At 34.0% G+C, this 23408-nt stretch overlaps 1 protein-coding gene across 16 annotated transcripts in view; it reads left to right on the top strand.

Moving 5' to 3' along the window:
- Positions 1–23408, top strand: part of Tlk (Tousled-like kinase) — a 475437-nt gene that overhangs the window by 288517 nt on the left and 163512 nt on the right. For 10 of the 16 annotated variants that reach the window (XM_072536709.1, XM_072536708.1, XM_072536705.1 and 7 more), the window contains one exon: positions 336–392. The exons of the other annotated variants lie outside the window; for them this stretch is intronic. In XM_072536709.1, the coding sequence (XP_072392810.1) occupies positions 336–392 (57 nt within the window). The remainder of the gene's footprint in view (positions 1–335; positions 393–23408) is intronic. 16 annotated transcript variants of the gene reach the window in all.

The following is a 23408-nucleotide window of genomic DNA, read 5'->3' as shown; positions in this document are numbered from 1 at the left end:
TCCCCGTGGAAACCATGTCCAAACCCAAAGCTTTCTATCTCCACACTTTCCTCCCCCACTTCCAAACCAACTCGCCAACACGCAGTAGACAAGCGTGGCGTTTTAATGGCTTAAAAGCTCAAAAGTTATTTTTCTATTATGTTTTCTAGCTAAGAATAAATAGATTTTATTTCATGTTGTTTTCTTATTTTTATTTTAAATTAGGAAATAAAATATCTATTTAATGTCTTAACTTCTTATAAAAGTAGCGTTTTAACTTTAATTCCTTATTCGCATATACACGACACTCCAATTTTTTACTGTATATAATACTAATAATTTTTATTTTGTTTCAGGTGAGTGTCCCTAAAGAACCAAAAGAAAATAATGCCATAATTAATACAAATTCCGATGTAAGTAGTTTTGTTTTTTTTCCTTTTATTTGTTCAGCTCACGTTTGGTTTCGTCATTTTCATTGTGTTGTTTTTTTTTTCATTACTTCATGCTTATCATTTTCATTTTGGAAATCATGTACGATAGGGTCGTTGTCTCAGTGGAATAAATCAAGAAAAAAATCACATAGACCGTTGGCGTTACTGCCTTAAATAGCCAATATTTGTTAACTTTTAAAAAGAAGGAATGTATCCCGAATTCAATGCCTGAAAAGACATAGGCAGAGTGTGAGAAAAGAGGAAGATCTCTTCATTGTCTACTTGATTTTAATTATCCTTAATAGATGTTCTTATCTAATTCTGGTATCGTATGTTATTAAATTAAAAGATTAGTATTTTTATAGCAGTTAGTTACTAGTTTTAGACAAAAAGTCACACGACGGCCTATAAGATCTGTTTTGTCTCCCTTTTCTTGCCTTTTCTAGGTCTATTGGATTTTTACGTTTTAGTCTTGTGAGTTTGTTGACTGTTTGTTGTTTTGACGTGACAACGTCTTAAATTAGGTTGTGGCTCGGAGTCACTCATGAAAAAGTGTAACGCCCGCTCACGTCTGTTACGATGAGTCACCGAACGAGAGAGAGGCTCGCCGGACCGGCGAATGCCTTGCGTCTCTCTCCCACTCAAACATGATCGATCCGCTGCGAGCGCAGCACTAGAGAATTAGGCGCGTTGAATCACTCAAATAGAAATTAGTTAAGTTTAAGTTTACATGTACAATGTTTTAGTAAACAAAATATATTTCTATAGTTAAAATTTGTGCAATTCTTATTTTCATTCAATTCCTTGTTCCTATTGTGCAATTTAATAATATTCATATCAATAAATATTCTACCGAGAAAAAGACGTTGTCACGTAAAATCTTCGCCCGTAAAACCGACTTTACAGGCAACCGATTTTTTTTAAGCAAGTTTATTGCCAGGGCATTGGGATGGTTTTCTAGATGTTTCGGGTACCGAACACTCGACTGAACTATCACTTCACTGATCGTAGATATTTCTAGATCACAATAAATATCTTTGTCTGACACGAACCATGGGGCGTCTGTTATAGAGCGTAACACTTTGGATTGAAGTATTTCCATTATGGATAAGTTTGATTTTGCTGTTGTACTGGATCCCATAGGTTCAGATCGGTTGGAGTGTATTGTATACCAACAGTTATTAAAAGCGCCAACAGTATACCAACTCTTGGCGCTTTGTGGGTTCGGCTTGTGGAATTTCTTTGATACTTATTGCTATACTAGGCGATATTTTGCGACATTTTTTAAAGATGATATGTTGTGATTTAGATTCATTGATTATTATGGGCCATCTCTTTGTCCACTTTTCAATGTCCGTAATATGCCTTTGAAGAGATTCGATAGCTGTTACAGGATTATCATCTGTTTAGTAAAGTTAACATTGACTCTGGAACTGAAAAAGTCTGACTAACGTCAAGGAAGAATGCTGTGCAGTATTTTTTTTCCTCAAAAGTTTAATTCACTGTATCAACGACTCTATGTACTCTTTCTATTGTTGAATGCTTTTGTTGTCTGTTATAAGGTCATAACCCGGAGCTTTTTTGGTTTTTAATATATATTTAATAGCACTTTTTGCTTCTCTTTTTGATACTGGGTTAATTTTGTCACCTGGATATTGGATTGTTGATAGACTCTCGTAAATAGCTTTAACTTCTTCACCACTTACAGAGGATAGAGGTTGAAAAACTTCTTTAATATATGTTCCAAATGTCTCTGCTTTTTCTTGATCTTGATGTTAATGCTGGGATGTGTTTACACTGGCTTGTTTTAATTTCCTGGTGACCTTCCATAGTGAATAATCGGTATCAGCCGTTGGTGTTAAATTTAGCAGATAATGTTCAAGGAGTTTTTGTGCTGTAGGTACTATTGTATTTTTTATCTGTCTCGTGGCTCTATTGTAGTTTATTTTATCTTGCTGCTGCCTTGTATTGTGCCATATCTTCCTTAGTCGCCTCTTCTCTTTAATTTCGTTCCTAATATTGATGGAACGTTTCTTTTGTTCTATATAGCTTTACATTCTGGAGTGGCATTCCAGACAGCTTCTTGGAGAATTGTAGTAAATTCGTATACTGCCATTTCAAGTTCGTCTTTTGTTTTTAGGGAAATATTAAGGTTTATTTTTTGATGCATTTCTTCCCAATACAGATTCCAGTCGGTCTTGTGATTGTGCAGTTTTGCTGGACGTTCCTTCTCAACACACCTTGAATTTAGCGTCGCTATTACTGGGGTATAGTATGAAGAAATTTCATAATTAGGTATAATATTTAGGTAGCCTTCTCCAAAGCCTTTGCTTACAAAGAAATCAAGACAGTCAAGAAGTTTACTGGGGGCAGTGGGCCAGTAAGTAGGTGTGGTAACTAGATAAGTGTTTGAGCTGTAGTTCCTGCATCACTTGAAAAATCATTCTACCTCTACCTCGTGAAGATAGTCGAGAGCTCTTTATTCGGCGGAAAGTTTGGTGAGAGATATGCTGCAGATATTGCTATTGGTCCAAGCCAATCTTCTATGATAATACTTGCTGGCTGCAGGTGTGGCTCTTTTATGTTACAAAGTTGCCCTGGATTTTCCCTTGTATAATTAATTGAAGTATGTTGTATCTTTCATTACGCATAACATGCCCCAGGTATTGCAGCTTTCGTGTCTTGATGGTTTCCAATATTTCCATTCTTTTGTTGACTCTTCTCTATACACCCACAGTTCAAATGCTTGAAAACTTTTTAGCAGTCGATGCGTTAAGGGTCCATGCTTCTATCCCATAAAGCAGAGTCGAGAAAATATAACACCTTGGCAGCCTAACTCTCAAGTCTAATTTCAGTTCTCTTGCACATAGTACCTTTTTCATTTTATTGAAGTTTGTTCGTGCTTTCTCTATTCGAACCTTGATTTATTTGGAGTAATCGTTTGTGCGATTAATTATTGTGCCAAGATAATTGTAGTTTTCAACTTGTCCTAAAGTTTTACCGTTAAATGTCGGGCTTTCATCATTATTTTGGGGTTTTTGATGTCCTCATAAATTTAGTTTTATTGATGTTTATTGATAATCCATATTCTTCTCCGTACTCATATAGTTTGTTCATTAGCTTTTGGAGGTATTGGAGGTTGTCTGCTATTATGATAGTATCGTCCACATATCTAATGTTGTTAATTGGAATTGGTGTTCCATTGACCTTTATTCCTACTGTTTCTCCCTCAAGAGCTCTTTTCATAATTTCTTGAGTATGAGAGTATGCATTGAATAGTAGTGGTGACAATACACACCCCTGTCGCACTCCTCTATTAATTTCGAACTCTTCTGATATGTGTTTATTAATTTGGATGTGTGCCTGCTGTTTATAATATAGATTTGTTATAATTCGAAGGTCATTGTATTGTAATTGTTTTGCTTTGAAGACGTCCATTAGCTCTTTTTGGCGGACTTTATCGAAAGCCTTGTTGTAATCTATGAAACAGACGTACATATGTTGGTTCACATCCAAGCATCTCTGGATTAGTACGTTGAATGCAAAGAGAGTTTCACGGGTACCTACTCCTCTACGGAATCCAAATTGGGTTACTTCAATATCCATATCAAGTATTTGATAAATGCGTTTATGGATGATCTTTAAAAACATTTTAAGTGTGTGAGACATCAGGCTTATGGTGCGGTGGTCGGTGTATTCTCTAGCATTTTTCTTTTTTGGGAGACAGATAAATGTTGAGGTCAACCATTCATTGGGTCACCCGACTGATAAATTTCATTAAAGAGCTTTAAGAGGACATCCATGTACTCATTTTCTATTATTTTAAGGATATTAATAGGCAGTTGATCTGGTGCCGGGCTTTTTCCGTTTCTGGTGTCCTTTAGTTCATACATTATTTCTTCCCTTGTCATTTCTATACTTGTTTCTCTGTCCTCGAAAGATATATCTTGTAGGTTTCCTCCCTCGTCGTCGAAGAGCTCTTCCGTATATTCTTTCCATCGTTTTAGCTTTTCGTCAGTCGTTATCATAGTATTGTGAAGATCTATCTCTTTAAATTTTTCCTCATAGTAAGTTTGTTTTGCCTCTCTTATCATTTTTCTGATTTCATTGTTAATGATTTTGTAATTTTGACTGTCTTTGTTCTTGTTTTTGTTACAAAGTTGATGGTGTTTAATTATTTTTCGTGTAATAACCGCTGCATAATGCGTAATAACTCTAGCATGTCTTTCGGCTTCAGGGTGTGGTGCATTATAAATTATATATCCATCAAATTAAGACTTGTGGTTGCTTGTTAAATGTGTCTCAGAGCATTATGTCAACATTATTTTCTACTTAGAGAATAAGGGTAACTCTAGCTCTTCTTTACATTGCTGTTATAGTGTCCAGATCTAAGATACTCAGCGATTCTTGAGATTTTGTAAAAGTAATATATGCATTTAACCGTGTTTTGTGAAGCCGGTTTTAACAAAAGTAAACCTTGAATGTGTCCCAGACATGAGAATTTCTATACTAATACTGATACATTTCTGTTCAAATTATATTCGAATTTGTACCTATTTATTATTACCTCTTTTCATTAGCATGGATGTCGTCTTTTGATATTTTAAATATAAAAATACTTTCTTTATACATATCGGCCCAACCATATGATAACATAATCAAACATGTATGTACAATAACCACAAATTTGTGTTTTTGATTATATCTTGCACGATAAAGGATAAAAGCAAACAACTTATTGGTTTAATGAACACACAAAGGTTATTGAGTAAAATTCCGTTCATTTGGAATGGGTAATTTCCAAGAATACAAAGCAGATGTACCTGGGGCAGGTGCAAATAATATAAAAGAAAGTTCATGAAATGTTTATAGAAGTAAATAACTTTATTTACAGTGCACATACAGAAGGTATCACCGATACGATTACAAAGTTTGGTGACGTTTTTATTTTGTTCGAAGTAACAGTAATGTTCTGTCTTATAGAAAAATATATAAGTATAATTGTATATATGTATATTCAGTTATCGATATAATAGAGTAAAACATTTCATATTCGTAAGGTCATAGAAAAGCAGATAAATTTAGATAAGGCAGTGCAGTAAAACAATAAGACAACATTTCATCAAAATGAATAATAGCTTTGGCGTCAATATTTAAAAATACTCTTAACAAGAAATGGGTATCAATATAAACAAGTCATAAAAATACCTAGAATGACAAATGTGAAGACGTAATACTCCAGTCAATGAAGAAAAAAGATGAAAAAATCTTATATAGAAGCTTCTAAAAGGTATATGGGAGGTAGCTGTTGAAAAATACGTAAAGAGGTACAGCTGATTTTACTTTCTTTTTGTTTTAAACAATCTTAAAAAGTGAGAAAGTCATTTGTTTGCCTATAAAACGATTCTCATACAGCTATGTTTTGGTTTCGATACTGTTTGAACTACGTAAACAGACATTGCTTCAAAATAGGGAATTCAGCAATTTTTCGTATTTTACATATGACTTTCTGACGATTCTTCACCTTTCACTGCTTTTATCGCTTGTAATGTATTAGTGTGTGTTAGGGTTGTTAATTTTTCTTTCGATTTTCTTTTATCACACAGCACAATGATCTTCCCTGGGCAGCGATCAAAAACTAATGATTCAAATAAGCCGCTTTAAGGGATTTAAAAGAAACAATTGTTGACTGAATACTTATTGTTTGTGTTAACTAGTGAAGTGAACACGTCCAACCAATCATTTTTGAGAAACTTTTTGTTTTGTGCTTTCATTCTAAATAACTCTTTGCCAAACAGTTTATGTTACATAGGTCGTTGAAACATTTCTTTGAGTAACTGAGGGCTAATACTGAAATTATTAATTAAGTTATAGATGGTACGTATTTTAAGTAATAGAGGTTTTGGGCTAGTTTGAGGAAGGGAGATTATTTTTTGAAATTACAGAGAGCTTTTTAGTAAACGAGGTTTTACTGTTGTAGATTAAATTGAAAACAATCTCCAGGCAATGTAATGAAAAATACGGTTTAAGGTTTAAGGCTATACTTTATAGAAAGATAGAAGATTACCAATTAAGAGATGTTTGCGATTTTAAAGAAAATACCGCATTCATTTTCACGGTGCCTCAAAGGAAAATTTCCCTCACGCCATTGTAATTAATTCTTTAGGTTGTAGCCTCGTAAACCTTTTTTGGTTGGTGCTAGAAAGGTCACCAATGAAGACACTGCGAGCGGCAGCTAGATGGTTAGTGGAGAGCGAGTTGGGGGTTCAAAACTAGCTTTTGGAACAAGGAATGGATCCAACAGAAGAAATAATAAAAAGACAAGATAATATATATTAGAAAAGACAGAGAAATAGATAACAAGAGATATAGGTAAAATTACCAAAGATAAGAGAAGATAAGAAAAAGGGTGCCACTTCACTTTTTGGGGTTACAAGGGGAAAATTAAGAAACCTTAGAAACGAAAAGAGATAACGAGAGATAATTAGGTTCAGGGACCAAATACAAGAAAAGATATTAACAGTTAATTATTAAATAAAGGTGTTGCAACACACTACATAAACAAATAATATGTTCGGTGGAATTCGTACACCTACTTACCTACAAACATTACAGCCTGATCGGTGTTTCGGTACTTCTTTTAAGAAATAAAAAAGCTGAAATATATCGAAGAATTAGGTCTATAAAGATACAAAATCTAAAGTACAGTTACATTCTCATAGAGGACTATACCGGGACCACTCATTCGTTTCGGCGAGGTGCAAAAGGGAGATTTTTGGATACGGCCATTGGCGTAGCTGCGGTAATTGCAAAAGGTTTTTAAAATTAATCTTAATTATAAAAAAAATGTTACAAAGTTACAGCTTGCTGTTATTTCTTCGACCACTTAAGCTTAGGTTCATACCAAACCTGGTATACTACAAGGTTTTGTCAATACATTATGCCAAATGCTCAAGTTGCGAAGTGAAAATTAAGACACTTTTCACAGAAGAAGAATAATGACTGCGTCATATAACTTGTGAACTCAAACTTGTTATAATTTAACATTTACTTTAATTATTTCGGTCCATTGCCCATTTTTGATTAGTCTTTTTTTATTTTTTTTTTTAATTTGATCATAACTTTAGTTTCTTTGACCATTTTCATTAATTTTGATGTAAAATTTTTCACATGAGTGAACATCTGCGGCCGATTGGTTACGGTTGAAAGGTTTTTCTTTCAGAAGATATTAAGTTGTTCTTAAGATACTTTAAAAACAAATATTTATATTGATTTATATTACATTGTTTTTCTAAGCCATTTACTGTCAAAATAAATGTTATAAAACGGTTTATATTAATTTATTCAGAACTAGACTTCTGAAAAAGTTGGGTATAATACAATAAAACACTTTCAATGGGCTCGTGTATTATATAAAAAAATGTTATTTACAGGACTCTTTTAGTGTTTTATATGAGACAATGTATCTGTATTCAATATTAGCTTTTAACGAGTACAGAAAAACAGAGGCATAGAGTGTTTAAGGGCTCGATCTAAGGAGGCGGTCTCCAATAAGCGCTGCTGTACGCCGCGTATAGCGTTACGCCGTACGTCGCGTCATAAAATCTTAATTAACCCATTAGTGTATAACACTAATATAGTTAATAAAGTATAGTATATAATACAAAGACTCTCCTCTAGGGATTCAACAATTTTTTAGCTCATTTTGTTCATAACTATAACTAATAATCAATGGAAAAAAGTTTAAAAAAATTACATACATTCATGTACACAAAATGATTTAATAATAATAACACTTTTTAAGCTTATAAACATTTACAATAACTCAAATGAAATGGTTAAAAAACACAACTTTTAAAACCAAATAGAATGTTCTAGGACTCTTAGGAGCCAAGATAGCCACTCATTTTTTTAAATCACTGTTACGTTAATTAACAAAAGTAAGGGCTAAAATTAACCAATTTTTTATAACAAAAGTCAAAAGTTTTTGGCAAAAGGTTTAGCAAATAAAATTATTAAAACACGAGTGTTGTAAACAGAGAGTACTTGCGTTCCGACTAAAGTAAAAGAAGTGGGAGTAACCGACTGAAGTTAGTACCAGCCGCGCTCTTCAAAAATCCAAAACAGTTTCAAAATGGAACGCTCCGAAAAATGGAACTGAGATATCTCGGGTTATACTCCACCAAATTTGATATTTCTTTTTTTTATTGTCAAATCTCTAAATAGGCTAGTTTTTAAAAAATATTTCCACTAAAAAATTGATAAATCTAATATTTCTAGCGAAGTTTTTAGAGACATCTTTCTAAGATGACAAAGAGCATTGTTGAGTTAAAAGACAAGAGGTGCCAATTTAACACCTTTTTAGCTCATTTCAACGAGGTACTTTGACATTTCAGGTGATAATCTTTTGAACCTTATGTTTATCTCAGTCTTATCGTATTATTTAACAGAGCTGTTGTGATGCGGGACATGCTGATATGCTCATGTAATTCCCACAGGTCAATCGTTGTACTTTCTGCAATTTAGCATATCGCCGCCGGACGTACGGCATACCTAAATCAAGGTTTTTACACGAAAAGACCTATTGGTGATTGCCGCATCTTTGGAGGTTGCTTTTAAAGGCGGCGCCAGATATGCGGTATTTGGCAAATACTGAACAGTGCTTGCAAAATATCAAATATTTGAGTGCTTGTGAAAGTGTTCGTTAAACGGCAAGCACGTTGCACCACATATTCGAGATTTTTCGTGTATCGAGCCACTGTGGGAACAACAAATATATTCTAACCGAGCAAATAAGGTACAGAATGGATATTGATACAGAGCTTCAGCTGCTTTTGTCATTATGTCTGGTGGAAGTTTATTATTAAATAACAGAGAAAAAAGCCAAGAAGAAGGAGAAGATGGTGGATGGTGTCAGTTAATTAAAGTAGACAACGGTAGGTATTAAAATGACAGAATATTTTATTTACATGTACGTAACAAGATAATTGGATTTAGGTACAGTGGCACAAACTTATTGGCAGACCTGCTAAAAGAACCATCTGGAAAATTTCAAAATTTCTGTCGAATGTCCAGTGAAGATTTTAATTATCTACTTTCTAAAGTGGGACCAATAATTAGTAAGAAAGATACAAAGTGGAGAAATACAATTCTAGCAAATGAGCGCCTTGCCATAAAAGATTCGCATTCCATATTACGGGTTTATTTTCATACGCATCCAAAAATTGTAAAATACTTTCATTGGTCCGCTCCATATTTACTATTTTCAGTATTTTCTACAGTATGTGAGAATAACTAAACTACTTTAATAAACGATATAAACTTTAACACTCAAAAACTTACTTATGCTTGCACGAATATGTGGATGTAAATAAAAATAGTCAAACGGCGAATATTTGTTTACTTTGAAGTGTTGAAAAGACCGACAACGTACGGGAACACGACAAATGTTCGACAAATACTAAAATTGGTGAATGTCAAATAGCAAACAACCCGTCCACACTAATACGCAAATAGCAAGCACTTGTTCAGTATTTGCCAAATACCGCATATCTGGCGCCTCCTTAAGGATTTGCTGATAGATGCGGCAATTTATTGAAAAATCATCAATTTGCGGATATTGTAGGCATTACACGCTTGACAAAGATATGCTGCTATTTTTTTAATGTTATAGATGTTCATATGTTCAATGCATACCAAAAGGAGTAAGATTTCTGGACCAAAATGTCCCGTTACTCCATTTCTTTTAACACACACAAAATTACTCTAATTCTTGGTTTATTTAAATCTAGCTGATTATTTTTCATTGTGCTAGGTAAAATCTCGTTCTATATTAAATTTTATATTTTGCTTGTTTTACTGTTAATTCGTTAGTTCTTTATATTTTCTCATTCTCATATATCATCATTTTCTATTGTCTGTTTCTTGGGGATTTTCATTTCTAAAAATTATTAAAAACACGCTGTTACGTGACTCTGGAGATTATATTTTTATGGGCGTTTTCCCACAATGTATTATAAAAATAACTCTGATACACTTTTGTTCATTATCAAAACAAATATTTAAACAAAATCTTAGTATTTATCGGTTGCTCGACTCGCTGACAGATATTTTATTTCGCGCATGAAAGATTCCAATGCAGTGACGTAGATTATAAATTAAGATTATTTTTAGACAGAATATTAACGAAGCCATCGTAGACAATCGTACAGTCAATTGAATTTTGTGGCACTATTTGTAATAGGTTAAAGTGTTGTAAATATTTGGAAAGTTGGCTAAACAATGAAATCACATGCGAAGAAGTAAAGTCTAGAATCATAATGGCACACAGAGCATTCAGTAAATGGTAATCCACACTTTCCAAAAAAACCTATCTAATCTACTCAAACGGTATTACGAACACTTAAATGTTATGATCTGTGGTCTATTTTTCTTTAAGGTTGCGAAACATGGACGCCAAAAGTCGACAATGAATAAACTAGAGGCGTTTGAGATGTGGTGCTACAGGAGGTTGCTGAAATATACACACCAACAATGAAGAAGTTCTTATAGTGTTAAATAAAGGTCAGGAGCTTCTTTGGCAGAGTAAGACTCAAAGGCGTTATCCATTTTCTGTATGATTTTCCCTAGATATCATAAAAACTATCGAAAACATCTACCAAACCAACAAAATGAAAGTCAGAATAGTTGGACAACTTACAGAACCTGTATATAGCTGCGGAATAAGACGACCCATTGAGCCCTATGTTCTTCAATTTAATGATGGATAAAATCATCAAAAATGCCAACAAAGGAAGAGGATACGGAATGGGAAATAAAGAAGGAAAAATACTCTATTACGCAGACGACGCAATATTGATAGTCCAAGATGAAGATAGTCTGCAAAGACTAGTCCACAAATTTAACATAAAGCGAAAGAATTTAGTATGCCATTCTCAACACAACTAACACAATAGTAATCAGCAAAGAACCAACCAGATGTAAAATAGAAATCAATAACATCAGTATTAAACAAATGGAAATAAGTGAGAGATCAAGTACAAAAAAAAGGAAATGGCAGGATGCCCTAATAACACTACGAGTATATCGAAACCAACATATTAACAATGAGATAAAGTCAAGAAGTTATAAGCCAATGTACGACCAATAATGACCTATGCATCAGAAACAAGACCCGACACAGCCACAACACAAAGACTACTGGAAACGGCAGTGATCGAAAGAGGAGTGAAGACATTAGAAAAACATATAACGTATGGTGTACGAATGGTCACTAAACAGAAATAAAGAATGGAATAACCCAATAAGCAGAATGGGGAAGACCCGTGTATTCAAAATAGCGTAGAGTAGAGGTAAATCACCAATCAGTAGAACAAGTATCAAGCGACCGCGCAACCTTCCATAGAGGTATCAATCTGCCAATGAACAAGCAGAATTGCTTATAAAGATGAACAAGAAAAAGAAGATGTAATGAAAGGCATTAAATACCATATTCCTCGCCTAATTATCCAGGGAAAAGTAGATAGCAAGGGATGGATTGGTTCTCATGGTTGCGGAATGTAAGAGGTTGGAAGGGGCTGGGTGTAGAGCAGCTTTCTCATCTGAAACGATCAAGAAAGGTTTAATGGCATTGTTTTAGGGATAACCAACGCTTTAACACAGATATGGCACCGAAAGAAGAATAGCAATACCAGATCCATGTAGTGTATTGAGCAGAACATGGTTGTCTATATCATCATCCAGCCTTCTGTGTCCAACGTTGAACATAGGCGTCTCCTAATTGCTTCCAATTCTGTCGATTTTGAGCTTCCTGCAGCCAATTCTCATCGATTCTTTTGACGTCGTCTGTCCATCATGTAGGTGGTCTACCTTCGCTTCTTCTGTCACCTTATGGTCTACACACTGTAATTTTTTGGGTCCACCGCCCGTTGTTCATTCTGGGCACATGGCCTGCCCAGTTTCTCTTCAGTCATTCTATGCGCTGTATGACATCTGTGACGCCTGTCCTCCTATATCTTGTCTATATACTCATGAAATTATGTAAAACTTTGATCTTCAAAATAAAATTTGTCATAATCAAGATGATAATTAAAACAATGAAAATGATAAAAAACTAGAAAGGTTTTTTAGTTCCTCTGTCGATAAGATTATAGTATATATATTTAACATTAGATAAAATTAAAATATTTGTTATATTATCGCAGAAATAGAATAAAGCATTGCCGGTCTTATCTCGGTTTGTATACATATTAATATACTTCTTTATCACGAGTTATGCACGTTCTACTATGCGATTGGGTAAGTAGATTGTGTTTATTGAGTGGTTTATTATTTATTGCTCGTGAGGAAAATACTACAACGTTGTTTGTGACAGCTAAGCTACACAGTAGCTACTATCTACAAAACGTTATAGAATTGTATTGACGTTAAAACGTGACCTTTGTTAAAGATCTTACGAAATTTAAAATTATACAATGATACAATTATGAACATGTAATGCAGTTTCGATATCTGGATGCTAACACTTATATATATACAAGGATTTCCACAGTGTTCACTGTATTCCTTCACTCAACCGTTTTCTCCAATTTTTCCTGTTTAGCCAGTCCCCTTCCTGTAGGTTTCTTCTACTCATTGCTTCGTCCACTTCATCTCTGAAAGATCTTCGGGGTCTGCCTCTCTTTCTTCTTCCTATCGGGCTCCACTCTGTTATTCTATTTATCCACCGATTTTGGTCTGCTCTTCTGACATGTCCGTACCAGGTTAACCTCTTCTGTTCGATGTAGTCTATTATGTCGGAGTTCATTCCCATTCTCCTCTTAATCTCCATGTTATTTATTCTATCTCTTCTTGTTACTCTGCAGCTTCTCCTTAGGAATTCCATCTCTGTTGCTCTTATTTTGTTTTTGGTTTTCTTATTTATTGTCCAATTTTCACACCCATAAGTGAGGATACTTCTTGTCATGGTATTATATATTTTTTTCTTTGTTTTCATGCTGATGTTCTTATCCCATAGTACCGGGTTCAATTTTCGTATGCAGTCTCTTGTTTGTCCTAGTCTATTTTTTATATCTTCCTCCGTTGTTCCTTTGTTTGATATTATGAAACCTAAATACTTATACTTGTCTGTTCCTTTGATTTGTTTACCTTCGTCTATTTCCAGCTGTTTTATTTCTGTATTCTCCGTTGTTAGGTATTCAGTTTTCTTTAGGTTTATTTCCATCCCATTCTTTGTATATTCCTGTTCGAGATTTCTCATCATAAAACTGAGGTCATCCTCGTCTTGTGCGATCACTATTTGGTCGTCGGCAAAACTTAAGCGTATATAGGTATTCGTTCCTTACTGGTATACCCATTCCTTCGCACTTTCTTTTCCATGTGGTTTCAGGGTTTTTTCCAGGAATATTTTGAACAGGGTGGGGGATGTGGAGCAACCCTGTAGTAGTCCCTTTGTCGTCTTAAGTGGACTAAATTAAATTCTATTGCCCGTTATGATAGCTACTTCGTTATTCTTGTAGAGTGCTTTTACCGCGTTTATTAATCTTCGTGGAACTTCGATGTCTTCCATTGTTTCCCATAGCTTGGTTCTAGGTATTGAGTCATATGCCTTCTTAAAATCAACAAAAGCCAGATGGACGGATCTATTTTTGGCCATTCTTTTTTCTATTAGATGTTCGACCGTGTAAATGTGATCCCCGCTGTGAAACCTGCCTGGTGTTCTCCGATTTTATCTTGTATATATACTTCTAATTTTTCCTTTATGGTCTTTCCATACAGTCTGCCTATAGACGATATAATGCTGATTCCCCGATAGTTTTCGCAGTTTTTTCTATTTCCTTTCATGTATATTGATGTCATATATGCTTGGGTCCATTCTGCCGGTAAGTCTTCTCCATTCAGGGATGCTAACACTTAACGTCCATAATAATCCTGATAGGGAAGTGAAATATCAATTAAACACAGCTAAAGTGTCATTGACGTTTCTCAAATGAAGAAACAGACAATTGAAGACAAGATCAAACGATGTAAAATATGTCTAAGACCCTCGTGTATCTTCATCATCATCATTATCAACCTGTATGCGTTCACTGCTGGACATAGCACTTTCTCTGTCTCTGTCAGTTGTTTTGTTTTGTTCCTGCGCGACTTTGTTTTTCTTGGCTACTCTGTATTTTAAATTTGTAAACTACATAACAGCACACCATCGCAATTACATCATCAAACATGCGTAGGTATCTAGGTTCCTCTCATGTTTTGGCTGCAATATTTTCTTTTATATACAGTTTCTTTGAAACTTCCTTTTGTCTTCATGTACCATGTAATTTCAGAACGTTGGTTGCCATCATAGCTATCTATTTTATTCATTGCTACCCTAAATAGCATGCTTGTATCAATACCATACCAATCTCGTAAGTTCTTCAACCATAAAATCTTTCTTCGTCCTGAAATTCCTTTAATAGTGTTTTAAGTAATATCATATGTAGCAGAAATACACTCTTCTTCTTCTTGCTTCTTGTATGTAGGCTTTAAATTCTGTTTCTTCTTCAATATTAGCCCCCTAAATTGTTTAAATTATCGCACCATCGTTTTCTTGGTCAGCCAATACTTCTTCGTCCATTTGGTGACTTATCTCGTGCTATTCGTTCTCTGCCATTCTACTAATGTGTTCGTTCCACTCCTATTTCCGTTTTGTCACCCATTCGTTTATGTCTTCTATATTGCATACTCTACTTATGTTTTCACTTCTCTCCCTATCCAACAGATTTTCCCTGGTATTCGTCGAAGTATTTCCATCTCTGTTGTTTCTAGTTGTCGTCTCGTTTTAGATGTGTCAGGCCTTTTCTTCGCCGTGTATGTTAATATAGGTGTAATTGTTGCTTTATAGATTGTTGTTTTTGTGTCCTGTTTTAGGTGTTTGTTCTTCCAGATTGTGTCATTGCGTCAACAAAAATACGACTACGACAAGGATGTGTATCCTCTACTTTTTAATATGTGCTCAGAAGAAATGTTTAAAGAGGCACTCATCCTCCTTAGTCCTAATCCCTTTTGGGATGTGGTGACACCATCAGGCCTTTACAGTTTTTCTAGGCAGACAGACAGTGTCCTCTAGGCACTATAGAGGACATCAATGAAGGCATATCAATTAACGAACCACTAAACGAGTCTCAGAAAATTTTTATGATAACGAGACCAAAAAACAATAACAATACTAAATATAGGACATTAATGAATCGTAAAATCGACGATATAATGGGAAAATAAAAAAAGTATATGAAAGGGTCAAGTAGAAGAAAATATAAGTCATTTTAAAATAGAAAACTGGAGAAAAGTGTTATTATATCATGCAAAAACACATCAATCGTTGTGAACATACAATGATTAATCCATATTGAAAAATTGGATAATGTTCGTTCTAATAGCTTATTAGAATGTCTTCAATTCCTAGAAAAAAATGTAATAGCTTATAATAAAATAAATGTGAATGTCGGTATCATAATTGTCTAAAAATAACTATGAAAAAGTGAAATATTTTCAAATTGTATATATTAAAATTAAAAGTAAATAAACCAACGGTATAGAACGAGTAATTGGCATACGTCTATCTCTAATATTTAATTTAAGACACGCAAAATAAAAATAGACACTTAGTAGGCTGAAATCAACTTTATTCCACAACGATATCTATCATGATACAACTGCGCGGCCGCCATCTTTATTGCGAATTTAGTAAATCCTTCCATATTCCAAACAATGTAAATCACTCGTTTGTATTTCGCAACACAATCTGTTGGGTAAGAATTGAACTATTTACCTTTTATTTGAAGTTGTCTATACTTTCACTTCTATTTAATCATCCAACGGGCCGTTAAACAGTTAAAATTTTTAATTATTTTAAGATCGTCGATACAATATGTAAAAAAAAGTTGTTGACGTGTGGGAGACTTTTGCCCTGTTATTTCGCAATATCTATTTATAGTAAGTATTGTTTAATTATAATAATCACGTGTTTCTTTGTAATCTACGTCAAGTGGCTATTCGAATTATTGTTAGTTGCGACCTTATATAATTATTATTGATAGAACTAATTTTATCTCGGAACTAAGGAGAGAACGCACAAGCCATGAATTAATAAATTTTTAATATTCAGAACTAGCTAATATTCATTATTTTATGCTTTTTAAAATCTCTGCACTCACTATGACCTGTTTAAACTTTTCCCACTACATCGACTTTGACCTTCTTCTCTCACTTTCTTGAAGATATTCGTTTTGTTGCTGAGTTAAATGTGACTCAGCAATTTTACTCCATATTCTCGCTATACCTACCATTCGAGAACGAAGTGGGCAAACACACTATACTTCATTTTAGATGTCAGTGCAGTAAAGGAATGTACCTGCTGCTATATTCCAATAGCGCACTTGTAAATAAAACCATTATAAGCTCATTAACTATTGTCTAGGAGACTTTTTAAAACCCTTATTACTATGGAGCCTATTAAATACTGGTTTTCAAACGGAAATTGCATATTTCTTTACTGCACGGACTTCTGAAATGAGGTATATTTATTATTGGAGAAGAAATTGCGATGTGGGTGAATTAAAAATCAGTAAAAGAAACGAAGTGTTTTGAAGGATTAACAAAAAAGAAACAAGCGATAAGAAATTGACATGCCATATAGAGTATAGAATTATTATTTTTCTAATGTGGACTCCACTAAAGAAGGTTGGCTATAACCATTGCAAATTCGTCTCTATCTTCTACTTTTCTTAAAAGCGTCTATGTGTTACCGGTCTAATCGCGAATGTTTTTCAGCCAGGGTATTTGTCGTTTAGCAGGACCCCTTTTACCCTTCTTAATCAGCTGCAACAACTCGTACTTCTCATTTCTTAGTATGTGCCACAAATATGCTGTCTTTCTCCTTTTAAGGATGGTCAAAAGTTCTCTGTCTCTTCCCATTCTGTGCAACACCATTTCGTTCGTAATATGATCGGTCCATGGTATATCAAGTTCACATTAACAGTCCAAGCTTCGGTACCATAAAGAAGAAAGAGTGGATATAACATTTTACCATACGATATCGGATTTGCAGATTGAGACTTGAAAGGAAGAAAGAATGGTTGGACACAGAATGTGAAAAAGAAATAGAGTTAAAGCGAATATCTAGACAAAAGATGTTTCAAACAAAAAATGATAACGATAAAGAAAGATATAATGGGCAAAGGATATTAGTAAAAAAAATTGCCGAAGGAAGAAAAGAGAGCTTTTAGAGAAGCAACTTCAAAATTGGAAGAAAAATACCAAAGGAAGGATATAAAATATCTTTACAAATATGTTAAAGAAATAAGCAGAGGTTACAATTTAAAAACGACATACATTAAAGACAAAGAAGGTAATCTGATGGGGAATGAACAACAACAATTGGAAAGATGGAAACAATATTTCGAAGAACACTTGAACGGTTAAATAGAGGAGGAAAACGACAATGAACGAGAATCAATACCAATGGATGGAATATATATATATATATATATATATATATATATATATATATATATATATATATATATATATATATATATATATATATATATATATATTGCAAGACTAACTAAGGATGAGGTTGAAGAAGTTTTAACTGCGATGAAAAACAGGGTAAAATATGGAGGAAACTACCTGAGAGAAAAAATCGACAAACTAATATGGCATATCTGGAAAGAGGAAATAATACCTCAAGAGTGGTGCAAGTCTATAATATACCCAATACATAAGAAGGGAGACCTGTCAAGTTGTGATAACTATAGAGGAATAGCACTCATGGACGTCACATACAAAGTGCTGGCAACCATACTAAAAAAGAAAAATAGAAGTGTACACAGAAAATATATTGGGCGACTATCAAGCTGGTTTTAGAAAAAATCGTTTAACTAGTGACCATATATTTATGTTGAAACGAGTTCTCTCTGGTGCATATGAATACGACATACCGACTCAACTTCTCTTTGTGGATTTTAAGGGTGCTTATGACAATATAGGTAGATCAAAACCGATGAAGGCATTACAGGAGTTTAAAATTCCATCTTAGATAATCAGATTGGTACATATGACGCTTCAGAACACTACAAGCGCTAAGACAAGGGGATCTTCTATCCACCATGTTGTTTAATTTGGCCCTTGAAAAGATAATAAGAGACAGCAATATGAATAGAGCGGAAACAATATTTAATAAGAGTCACCAGTGTCTAGCCTATGCTGATGATGTTTTACTTTTGGCTAGGAGTAGAAAATAATTAGAAAAAATTGTCCAAGAATCTTCTAGAGGCGGAAATTGCAATAGGTAGAAAAATTTTTGAAATTGAAGAGGTGAATTACATGTATCTGGGAGTTTTTGTGACAAATAAATACGAAGAAGAAAAGGAAATAGATCTACGAATAGCAAAAGGAAACAGGTGTGCAGGCAGTTTGCAAAGAATAATAAAATCGAGAGAGGTATCGAGAAATACAAAAATGAGGCTGTATAAAACTATCCTGCGACCTACTCTAACGTCTGCGTCAGAGCTAGAAGATTGCAGTGGCTGTCTTGTTCGAATGGAGGACAGTAGAGAGGTAAAGAACATAGCGTGGAGAACACCGGAAGATGCTACAAGAAAAGAAGGTGGAAAATTGGAGGAAAGAAGCTAGGGACAGAAGGAGATGGAAGAGAATTACTAAGCCATGGGCATATTTAGAAATTTCCTTATCTTGATTGCTCTATTCTTAAATATATATTAAATAGTAATGGTGAAAGTACACAGCCTTGTCTCACACAGCCTGTTGGATCCAACAGAGATTTCTAACTATGATAATATCGTTTTTGCCTTTAAAAAAAATCTAAAACACGTCGATTTTTTTTTTAAGTTTAATGTTCTACATTCTACAACAAAATTTCATTATAAAAGTTGATGACGTCATGAGCTCTTTTTTTTTTAATCTAACACCTTATATTTTATTACATTTTTAGATCGATAAAAATGAGCTGATGCCAAAAAAGTATAATACTCGGGGTCTAATGGATATAATTTGAAAGATATGCCCTTAGAAAATAAATTACTTATTATCAATTGCAAAAAAGTAGCCTACTACTAGTTTTTTGTGAAATGTAATTATTTTTAGTAACGCTCAATAACAATTAAGTAGTACATACAATAATGGTATTATTTCGTGAATATTCTGTATTATTGCTTAGAATTAATTTAAACTAGAAATGAATTTGAGTATAAAGCAAAGAATTGAAATACTTATGATGATTGGGTATGGAGACAAATCGCGAACTCAGATGGAAGTGTGTAATTTATTTAATGATAAATATCCAGAAAGACCCATAACGCAGTCAACAGTAGGTAAGATGTTCCTCTGTAAATTATGATATAACATTAGATGTTCTACTTGCTTTTGAAGAAGATGCGCACACTTCTGTTCGTAAGGTTAGTCGTGATCTCGATGTTTGCAAAACAAAGGGAACACAAAGTAATAAAACTTGAAAAATGGCAACCCTTTAGATGCACACTTGTACAGGAATTAAATGAGAATGATCCAGATAAAAGAATACAATTTTGCGAAACAATGAGGATAACTGCCACCGAAACCCTTTCTTGGTTCAAAATGTTATTTTTTCTGATGACGCTACATTCACATTAAATGGCGAGGTCAACCGTCATAATTGTAGATACTGGGCAAAAGAAAACCCCAACTGGATGCGGGAACATCATACACAATACCCGCGAAAGGTAAACGTATGGGTTGGTACTGTAAAAAATAGAATCATCGGACCCTACTTTTTCGAAGGTAATTTCACGAACGGGCCAACATACCTTCAGTTTTTAAGGGAGTACCTCGTACCTACTTTAGTTAATTTATTCCCTAGTATAAATTAATCCTTGAGGTTTTGATGAAAGTTTATGGTTTCAACAGGATGGTTCGCCTCCGCATTATGCTGTAGATGTTCGAAGGTACCTAAACGAAAGTTTTCCGAACAGGTGGATTGGACGACGTGGACATATTGAATGGCCAGCGAGGTCAACAGACCTTAATTTGGATTATTTTATGTGGGGTCATTTGAAGAATGTTGTTTATAAAACGAAACTTGCAAATATCGAAGACTTAAAAACAATAATTCGTTAAGAAATAAACAATATTTCTCAAGAAACCATAAACAAGGTTCTACAAGAATTTGTACAACGTTTGGGTTACTATCAAATACAACAAGGGCTACAATTCGAACATTAAAGATAAAGTCATGTATTAATTATTGGATTACTTTCAAGTTATTTATTATAATTTATTAATATGAAATCAATAAAAATTAATTTTCTAAGCGCATATCTTTCAAATTGTATCCGTTAGACCCCCCAGTATTATACTTTTTTGAAATCAGTTCATTAATATCGATCTAAATGTCCTAAAATACAGGGTGTTACATTTAAAAAAAGAGCCGATGACGTCATCACCTTAATGTGTATCACCTTGTATAATGAAATTTTATTATAAAATGTCGAACATTAAAATTAAAAATCGGCGTGTTTTAGATTTTGTTAAAAAGGCTGTTCATTTAGGAAATATCGAATTTATTCCATACTTTACGGACACACTGTATAGCATTTTTAATGTATCTTTAAACGTGATTTACAATGGGACTAGCTTTAAATTAAAATATTTAAATTTGAAAATTTATTTAAAACAATTGGTACCACTTTTTGAGATGGTGGACTTACATGTTCGTATTCTGCAAAAACTTTTTATTATTGCTCTTTCTATTTCGAGATCTTCCCATGTGCCTCCATACTTACTCATGTATTGTGTCTTTTGTATATTTATATCTAAATCCCATTTTGTAAATTCTTCTATTAGTTTGTTTATGATGTATGTCATGTCTTGTAAGTCTTCGGCAAGAACTACCTGATCATCAGCAAAGAGGATTGTACAAAAGTAAATGTCTTCTATCAGTATCCCCATGGAGCTGTATTTTCTTAGCCACTGTTTTAAAGCCCTACATAGACAGATTTAAATAAAACAAGACTAGAGAGAGGTAGGAGGCCTATTTACAAAAACGAAGTAAAATATGAAATTAAAAACAAAAGTGGTACAGTAGACTATAGTGTAGCGGGAAGCTTCGTACTATGCTTTATTTATTAATTTTATAGATTTTAATAAAACTGATAAAGTATACATGTTGTATAACGGACTCTCCTCGTGACGTAAATGGACTCTTCCAACTGTTTACTCTTGTCTTGTCTTCCCTTGTCTTCTTGAAGACAAGAGAAGCGTCGGTCGACCACCTACAAGATGGACTGACGATTTAAGAAGACTCAATAAAAACTGGATGAGAGCGGCGCAAGATAGACGGGGTTGAAAACATGAGGAAGAGGCCTATGTTCAGCAGTGGACTCTTGAGGCTGGATGATGATGAACTGTTTACTGTGACTGCTATTTCCTAAAAAGCTATATTTAATATGTGCTGTTTTTGCTTTAGAAATCCCTTCCAAAGCATATATATGAAAATTCAACTTAAAATGTTTTACTAATAACTCTTTTTGTCACAGTTTAATACAGTCGAACTATAAAAATCCAACATGAAATTATTTTAAAGCGAGAAGTATCTAGAACAAAAATTTAAACAGATGATTCAATATTGTTATTAATTGGATGATATTTGTGATGATTTTTAAATTTTGACCGTTCGAGAATTGTTACGAATCGAAATCTAGTATCGACCTTTAATTTTTCTTTTTGTTTGACTACATATTTTATTGACAGATATTCTTTCCATTTTTTTACTTTTCATTTAATATCTGTATTTTACATCCAGTTTCAATTTAATAATTGCTTAGAATAAATATACACGGTCGAACAACTAATAGAAAAAAGAATGGCCAAAAATAGATCCGTCCATCTGGCTTTTGTTGATCTTAAGAAGGCATATGACTCAATACCTAGAACCAAGCTATGGGAAGCATTGGAAGACATCGAAGTTCCACGAAGATTAATAAACGCGGTAAAAGCACTCTACAAGAATAACGAAGTAGCTATCAAAACGGGCAATAGAATATGCAGTCCATTTAAGACGACAAAGGGACTACTACAGGGTTGCTCCACATCCCCCACCCTGTTCAAAATATTCCTGGAAAAAACCCTGAAACCATGGAAAAGAAAGTGCGAAGGAATGGGTATACCAGAACGAATATCTATATACCAAATAGTGATCGCACAAGACGAGGATAACCTCAGTTTTATGATGAGAAAACTGGAGCAGGAATATACAAAGAATGGGATGGAAATAAACCTAAAGAAAACTGAATACATAACAACGGAGAATACAGAAATAAAACAGCTGGAAATAGACGAAGGTAAACAAATCAAAGGAACAGACAAGTATAAGTATTTAGGCTTCATAATATCAAACAAAGGAACAACGGAGGAAGATATAAAAAATAGACTAGGACAAACAAGAGACTGCATACGAAAATTGAACCCGGTACTATGGGATAAGAACATCAGCATGAAAAAAATATATAATTCCATGACAAGAAGTATCCTCACTTATGGGTGTGAAAATTGGACAATAAATAAGAAACCCAAAAACAAAATAAGAGCAACAGAGATGGAATTCCTAAGGAGAAGCTGCAGAGTAACAAGAAGAGATATAATAAATAACATGGAGATTAAGAGGAGAATGGGAATGAACTCCGACATAATAGACTACATCGAACAGAAGAGGTTAACCTGGTACGGACATGTCAGAAGAGCAGACCAAAATCGGTGGATAAATAGAATAACAGAGTGGAGCCCGATAGGAAGAAGAAAGAGAGGCAGACCCCGAAGATCTTTCAGAGATGAAGTGGACGAAGCAATGAGTAGAAGAAACCTACAGGAAGGGGACTGGCTAAACAGGAAAAATTGGAGAAAACGGTTGAGTGAAGGAATACAGTGAAAACTGTGGAAATCCTTGTATATACATATGACTAG

The sequence above is a fragment of the Diabrotica undecimpunctata genome, chromosome 7 (genome assembly GCF_040954645.1).
Source record: "Diabrotica undecimpunctata isolate CICGRU chromosome 7, icDiaUnde3, whole genome shotgun sequence".
NCBI classification, from domain to species: Eukaryota; Metazoa; Arthropoda; class Insecta; order Coleoptera; family Chrysomelidae; genus Diabrotica; species Diabrotica undecimpunctata.
This window is presented reverse-complemented; position numbering and strand designations above follow the sequence as displayed.